Genomic DNA, 8,374 nt, shown 5'->3' on the forward strand with positions numbered 1-8,374 from the left:
CTTGGGGTGATCGATCATTTCTGTATGCTGGCCCATTCCTATGGAATAGACTCCCACATAACATTCGCAATCTGTCCTCTCTTAGTGAGTTTAAGAGCTCACTTAAAACTTAGTTATTTAGACAAGCTTTTTTGCAAACATTTCCTTTATTCCTTTTCTCATACCTCCTTTTCACTGGTTTTTTTTTTCTCTCTGCCTCTCTTTCTTGCGCCATGAGCATCTATTCATGATGGATACCGGCGCATTACAAGTGTTCATATTATTATTATTATTATTATTATCTCGCTCGACCATCATTATGACTATCGTATCACTCGACAAACCTGGTACCAGGCAGTTGTTTTACCTTTCGATGGGTTTTTCTCCGACTTTTTCCCAAAAGGCATCACGAAAAATACACGCCCGGACTAACTCATCAACTTGCCACTATGCAATGCTCCCACATCAAACGTTTTCTGTCAAGATAATAGCTGCATACAAACGGCATATCCAGCAGGTTCTGCGCATAAAATTGTACGCATAGAGAGGTGCAAGACAAGTTTCGTCTTACACCATATTTCGTGGCACACAAAACGTATTTCTTCGTCTGCGCCAGTGCTTTCAGACAAGGCACGACGACGTCATCGCGTGAGTAAATATGGCAAATACAAGGCAAATTCTAAGGGTCGGTAATCAGAAAATAAAATACGTCCGGTATTATTTGCCTTCGTGCTGTATGTCGGTGCATACGATGTACGGTGTACAGTCATCTGTTGTGCTCCACGCGGGGCTCCACACTGTAAACCCCCTGTGTGCCATACTATTCTGAGACAACAACGCAGGCATGCATGCTTTCGGAAGTCATGCTAATTTTGACATCCATGTAACTTATTATGATTTTTTGTTCTGTCGAACATGCAGTGAACACTGTTGTAAACGAAAGCCCAAGCTCAGCTATCATGTAAATTTTACGATATATCTATGATTATTAGAGGATAGAGGGCGCTATGGAATAGCGAACACGCGTTTTGTTGCTCGTCTCAAAAGTGGCTACAATTTTCCAGATTTGGGACTCCAAGGCCATTTTTCTTCAAACAATCTCTGCAGTATCTTACTCATTACTCATCGTAGATCGAGTATGGATCAACAACAGAGCAAAAGACCTCAACGACTAGCTGCTACGAGGCCGAAAACTTATGTACCATTTCAACCTGCTCGAAAGGCCCAACCAGCTACGGCACGGAACAGCCCGCCAAATTTGAATGCTCGGTCCGCGAGCCGGGCAAGCCTTGCTAGCCCGGTGAACTCAGCCACTACGCCGCCAGACAACAGCGATACGCTACCAGTTGTAGAAGCTGAGGGTGATGACGTCATCAATATGGCGCCTGCAACCACGTCTTACGAAAGTCGGTCACCCTCCCAGTCCTCTTGCCAGGCCGTTGCGGAACCTGTGGTGGAGAGAGAAGGTATTTCATCGAACATGGAAGAATATTTTCAGAAGGCAACTGAGAGGTTCGAGAGGATGATTAGCAGTGCGGTGGAGAACTTCCTGGATAAGCTGCACCAGCTCGAGCTGAATCTTGGAGCTTCGCTGGAGTTTGAGCGGAAGCGTGTAGACGACCTGGTGGAAAATCAAAAGGGCATGAAAAGCAAATTAGAAGCCATGGAAAAAGAAATAGCAGAGCTCCAACTGGAAGTTCAGAGAAACAAAGCGGCCAACAACAAAAGCGAGAGGTTCTCCAGAAGAAACAACATCAGGCTGGTGGGTATTCCGGAAGCTCCTCAAGGCGAACGCGAAGATCCTGTCACCATAGTGGAGGAGATCCTCCATTCCAAGTTTAAGGTGAAGACGAAAGTGGAGAGAGCCCATCGTGACGGGAAAAAAGTCGAAGGTCGTCCCAGGCATATTCTAGTGAAGCTTCTCTCGTATAGAGAAAAGGTCGACATCATGCGCCGTGCCCGCGAGACCCTGAAGGATGAAAGGTATTTCATCACAGATGATCTCACCCCAACGGACCTGGAGGAAAAAAAGAAGTGGACAAAACAAGTTCAGGATCTATACAACAAAGGAACAAAACTGAAGTTTTACTCCGGCAAATGGCGACAGGCTGGTGGCATCCCCTTCAACTTTGAGTGAAGGACGACCTACATGTATGAAGATAAGTGCTAAATAATTGCTGTATATCTATGATTCGTATGAATCTGATAAGAATATATGGATATTGACTAATAACCATTTGGGTTGTTTTGTTTTGTTTTGTTTTGTTTTTGTAACATATTACGTGCAACGCTCATTTGGCATATATGGCAATTTATTTATTTATTTATTTATTTTTTTTTAGTTCTTGTATCAAACTTACACTGTGTCCTCAATCAAGAAAGCTATACAAATGCTTCTCCATTTGATATTAATGAGAAATAAAGCTATTTGAGAAGCTCACTTTGAGGTATAATTATATTTGATTTGAATTTTATGTATGAATCCGACAAGTAAGACAAATTTAAAGAAATCAGTTGTTTCATTTGGCCCTCAGCCTCCTATAATAGATCTCAGTCGTAATCATTTTATGTAACTTTAATGTGGGCGTGCGCTCATGTTAAAGAGTGTTGCTGCCGTCCGTCCGTGCTGTTACACAACATGTATTTTTTTCAGAATGATTACGCGCGGGCGGAAGGTGGCGTACTGTTCAATATCAGTACTGTTTGACGCTCCATCCTTTAATCTGTGTTATAGTGAAACGGCAAGACGCTTGTGTGCAATGTGTGATACATAAAAAAAAAAACACTTTATTAGGAAAACAGCCGAGTATTCTTTTTTTTTTTTTTAGCTGGCAAATTGCAAATAATTTTCAGAGCAGTTTCTAAAAGTCTGACTTTCTCACCATGATCTTGTGTACATTCTTATCGCAACAATCTGTACTGAGACCACAAGTTATCATTCATTTGCTCTCATCTCTTTGCTGTTGTCTGGATATTCACAGTTCTTTTGCACACATGCAGATGTAGAATGTGATTCATGTACTGCACATAGTACATTTGCATAGTATGGGAGGAAGGCCCGAGGCCTATAGTAATGGGCTTACGGATCTTTAATGATGTTTGATCTGGATTTTATGTATGAATCCGATAAATATGAATTTTAAGTAATCAGTTGTTTCATTGGGCACTCTTATAAATCTCAAACATCAGTAGTAATCATTTTATGTAACTTTGTGGGTGTGCGCGCATGTTAAAGGGTGGTGCTACCGTCCGTCCGTGCTGTTACACAACATGTATTTTTCAGAATTATTACGCGCGGGCCAGTGCCGTATAATATACGGCACTGGCGCGGGCGAAAGGTGGTGCATACTGTGCATGCAGTATGAGTACACACAAGTACTGTTTTACGCTCGACTGTGTAATAGTGTATTGGCTCAGAGTAGTGTTACTTTGACTACGTTAGTATCAGGTAGTCTCGGAATATATTGAGAAGAATAGATGAAGAGTTTGTTCGCAGAAACCGATAGGTCCATTTTGAAGATTTTGAAATACGGTCTCTGTCATAATGTACAAAATAATACCTGTTAAATGATATATTGATCACTACATATAAAGGTATATTTTTGAAGTTATGGTCAAAAGAAGCAAATTTTTTCTTATTATTCTCTTTGTTTTTCTTGACCTTTAATCGCAAATATCTCCATTTGACAAATGTGGACTCGTCGGTTTCTGCAAGCGGGCTCTTCAGATATTATTACAAATGGTGGCTAGCACTGTTTAATATACAGACCCATCGGTACATGTATAAGGCCTATGTCCCGATAATGATCAAGTCAGCTGTGTGATTGCTTGACATGAATTGAATTCATGACTCCTACATCGCTGTTTTCTCTGTTCGATGTCTGAATTGGTACATTCTTTTGTATTTACTATATGCATATACGATAATATGTTTATATACACGACGGGAATGATGTAGTCGCTACCAGTCATCCATCTTATATGACAGGACAATCTAATTTGAGTATTGATGAATCCATCACTGAAACGTAAATTATATTTTTTAATTAATGATGTGTTATAATAAGCTGGTATATAGGATTACAGTTATTACAAAAGTAACACGTATGAGAGATATTTACAGATTATAAGATAAATTTTTATTCATTTCATATATACTTACCTGTGCTATTGTCCGTCCGTGCTGGCATACTCACCTTTTCAGACTGTCTGTGCGCGGCCATACAGCCAAGCACCATGACTTACCTTTGATATTCGAATTTTCAGTTTTAAGGTAACCTTTTTTCAGTAAGTATAAAGCACTAGATGAATAGATTGTCATCATGAATTAAGTCGCCCAAGAAGAATACGTGTACTTTTATGATCTAAATCCCCTCTCCGGTAACTGCAGCTCACTCAATTTGGGGGAAAGTTATCAAACTGAGGTGGGAGTGAGTATGGATCAGTTAGATAATTCTCCTTGTTTTTTGTTTTTTTTTCTTCTGAACGTTTCAGTCTTTGTTTTTGTGTTTTTTTTTTTTTTTTGGCAGACTGAAATTGACATCCAGAGCAGTTTATACACTTCGTCTTTCTCATCATGGTTTACAGTCTTATCACAACAATCTGTACTGAGACCACAAGTCATAAAACCATTTGCTTTTTTTTTCTCTAACGCAAATTGTTTAGATTTTTTAAAATTCTTTTTCACATGCATAGATGAAGACGGTGATTCACGTACTGCACATAGTATTAGTGCAATAACATGATATGGGGAGGAAGGCCCGAGGCTTATAGTAATAGCCCTACATCTGGATCTTATGTATGAATCCGATAAACAAGAAGAATTTTAAGAAATCAGTTGTTTCATTTGGCACTCCTATAGATTTTAGTCGTAATTATTAAACATGTAACTTTATGTGGGTGTGCGCGCATGTTAAAGGGTGGTGTTACCGTCCATTCCTGCTGTTACACAACATGTATTTTTCAGAATGATTACGTGCGGGCGAAAGGTGATGTACTGTGCATGCAGTATGAGTACTTTTTTACGCTCGTCTGTGTAATAGGGAATAGGCTCAGAGTGGCGTTACTTTGACTACGTTAGTATTAAGTAATCTAGGAATTTATTGATAAGAATAGGTATTATAAATGGTGGCTGGTACTGTTTAATACACAGACCCATCGGTACATGTATATTGGCCTATATCCCGATGATGATCGAGTCAGCTGTGTGATAGTTCGACATGGATCGAGTTCATGACTCCTATATCGGTGCTTTCTTTATTCGATGTCTGTACTGGTACATTTGAGGAGCTTGTTTGCAGAAACCGATGGGTCCATTTTTGAAGATTTTGAAGTACGGTCTCTGTCATAAAGTACAAAATATCACTTTTTAAATGATATCTTGGTCATTACATATAAAGGTACTTTTTTGAAGTTATGGTCAAAAGAAGCAAAAATTTTCTTATTATTCCCTTTATTTTTCTTGACCTTTAATCGCAAATATCTCCGTTTGGCAAATGTGGACTTATCGGTTTTTTGCAAACAGGCTCTTCATTTTTTCCCTCATTTTTTCCCTCGTATTTTCTAAGCATATACAATATTTAGCTTATATTAATACGATGAGAATGACATTGTCTGTAGTTGTTACCAGTCATCCACTCGATATGATAGGTTTGAATATTGATGAATTTATATCTAAAACGTTTTTTTTTTTTTTTAAATGATTGAGAGGTTATAGTAAGTTGATGCATAGGTTAATAGTTATTACAAACGTCACAAGTATGAAAGGTATTTACAGATTATGAAAGGAATTCTTATTTACCTCACCACACCTGTACTGCTGTCCGTCCGTGCTGGCACACTTACCTTTTCGACTGTACTCTGTGCGCGACCGTCCGGTCATGCACAATGACTTGCACCGTGGCTGTATGCACAATCATTTGTGAGGTGATTGACTGCAAAACAGGTCTACAGGTTAACGATGTACTCTGAGGGTATTGCATGTTTTTTTTTTTTTTTTTTTTTTTTTTTACATATATTGATTATTATTCACATGCAGTTCAAGTTTTTTTTTTTTAAAGTGATCAGAATAGATTTACTGTTGAATTGTTATTGGAAATAACAGTGCTGTGTAATATGTGTAAACTTATTCTGATATTGAGTTGATAATGTGTGATTTTATATATATATTTTTCTTTTCTTTGTGGCCTCCACATTGTCGCTCCTTTTGTTCAACACAAATAATATACACTTTCTTTGTATATTTTTCTCCCAAAATGGATTCATTGCGTGAAAGCTTTAATCTGTTTATTACTCATCCACTTAGCATGATAAGCTATAGCTCATTTTCATGTGTATCTTGATTTTTTATTTTAAAAAAAACCCCAACATTCTGCAATATCTGTTTGCCATTAACAATTTTTATCGACACCTTGATTACATCCATATTTTGTCAAGAGGATAGCCAATGTCCCATGTAGAAAACCAAGAAGATTAATTTATGAGACCTGCAACGCAGACATATTATGCTTTGTGCTGAAAATTAATGTTTTTTCATACACTTATTCAAGTCTGTTTATGTGTTCTATGTTCATTGTTTATGTTGTCAGAATTCTTTGTTTATTTGTGTTTGCCTACTCGCTGTACTCTCCATGAACTCGGAATTGTTTGTGCTTCACTTATGCCAGAATATGTCTTTCTCTTGCAACCTCACCAATTGATATGCTGTTATGTAGATCCTGCTTTTCATTATGGCTAATAGACCCAACCTAGCATTTGATTCCCTTGATGATGATGAACTCTTTGATTTGTTTAGACACTCCCCTACAGAATCAAGTCGGAATAATTCACATTCATCTGCTTTTATTGATAATTGTTTTGCCAATAATGTTAATTCGTCTTCACAAGATTTATATGATGATTTTGATTTTGAATATGATCCGGCCCAAATTTCTTCTAAGTATGTTACAGTTGATCAGTTTAAAGGTATCGTGAAAAATTTTTCTGGAAATATTTTTTCTATGTTACATTTAAACGTCAGGAGTATCAATAAGCATTTTGATGAATTACAGATATTATTAGATAATCAAAATAAACAACAAATTTCAGTTATAGGTTTAACTGAGACATGGTTATCATCTGATATTAATTTACCGTATGCAATAAATGGTTATAATTTAATAGTTAATAATAGATTGAATAGGACGGGTGGTGGGGTAGCGTTTTATTTGTCTCATGAATTTGATTACAACGTTTGCGATGAGTTAAATTCAATGAATGATATTATAGAATCTTTATTTGTGGAAATATCTGTTCCACAAAGTAAGAATATTATAATTGGTATTGTTTACAGACCCCCTAGTTCTAATCCTAATGATTTTTTGAATTGTATTACAAATGTGTTAAAGAGTCCCCTTTTTGTTAATAAAAATGTTTTTGTAATGGGTGATTTTAATATTGATTTGATAAAAAATGATATCATGTCACAAGAGTTTCTTGAAATACTTTTATCAGCCTCATTTTTGCCTTTAATCTCGAAACCCACACGTGTTACAAATCATTCCGCCACCCTCCTTGATAATATTTTTGGTAATTTATTACAATTTTTAGATTCTTCTATAATTTTATCCGATATGACTGATCATTTCCCAGTTATGGCTTGGTTTAATCTTAAGCATGCGGTTAATAAGTTTCATGTTCCTCCAACTAGACGAAGAGCCACACCAGAAAATTTAGCTAGCCTTGGTGCTAGCTTAGAAAGAGTTGATTGGTCTGGTGTTTGTGATAATGATGATGTTAATGTATTATGTGATAATTTTTTAGAGATAATTAATAGAAATTTAGATGAATATATTCCTAAAATAAAAGATAAGTTAGTTAATTATAAAACATCCCCTAAGCTTCCATGGATTTCTAAATCCCTTTTGCGTTCTGTGAATAGGAAAAATAGGTTATATTATAAATATAAAATGAAAAAAACTGAAGAGTCAAAAAGGAAATATACATCGTATAAAAATGTTTTAACTAAAGTTATACGATTTGAAAAGAGGAAATATTATGCGATTCAGTTAGAAAAATATAAACATGATATGAAGAATACATGGAAGGTATTGAAACAGGCCATGAATGTATCAAAAAAGAAATCAAGTATTACAAAAATTCGATTCGATGATAGAATTTTTGAAGATTCTGGTGATATGGCAAATATTTTTAATTCTTATTTTTCAATGATTGGAGAGAATTTGGCGAAAGAAGTACCACCGTCTAATACACATTTTTCACATTTTTTAGGTGAATCTAATTCTAGTTCTATTTTTTTCGTTCCAACTACGAAACATGAAATAATGGATATTGTTGCTGGAATGAATAACAAACGCAGTGCGGGTTATGATGACATAAGTAATTTTATTTTAAAGGG

The 8,374-nt window shown here is 36.5% G+C and overlaps 1 protein-coding gene across 1 annotated transcript; it reads left to right on the plus strand.

The window, feature by feature from the left end:
- Positions 1–1,117: 1,117 nt before the first annotated feature.
- On the plus strand, positions 1,118–2,116 carry LOC140229530 (uncharacterized). The gene has a single exon (XM_072309779.1). It carries the CDS (start codon positions 1,118–1,120, stop codon positions 2,114–2,116), a length of 999 nt encoding a protein of 332 aa, XP_072165880.1.
- Positions 2,117–8,374: the final 6,258 nt, after the last annotated feature.

This window comes from Diadema setosum, chromosome 6 (genome assembly GCF_964275005.1).
Source record: "Diadema setosum chromosome 6, eeDiaSeto1, whole genome shotgun sequence".
Classification (NCBI taxonomy): Eukaryota; Metazoa; Echinodermata; class Echinoidea; order Diadematoida; family Diadematidae; genus Diadema; species Diadema setosum.

Bases quoted from the DNA above. Each gene is read 5' to 3' on its own strand.
- LOC140229530 (XM_072309779.1), top strand. From the start codon at position 1,118: ATGGATCAACAACAGAGCAAAAGACCTCAACGACTAGCTGCTACGAGG.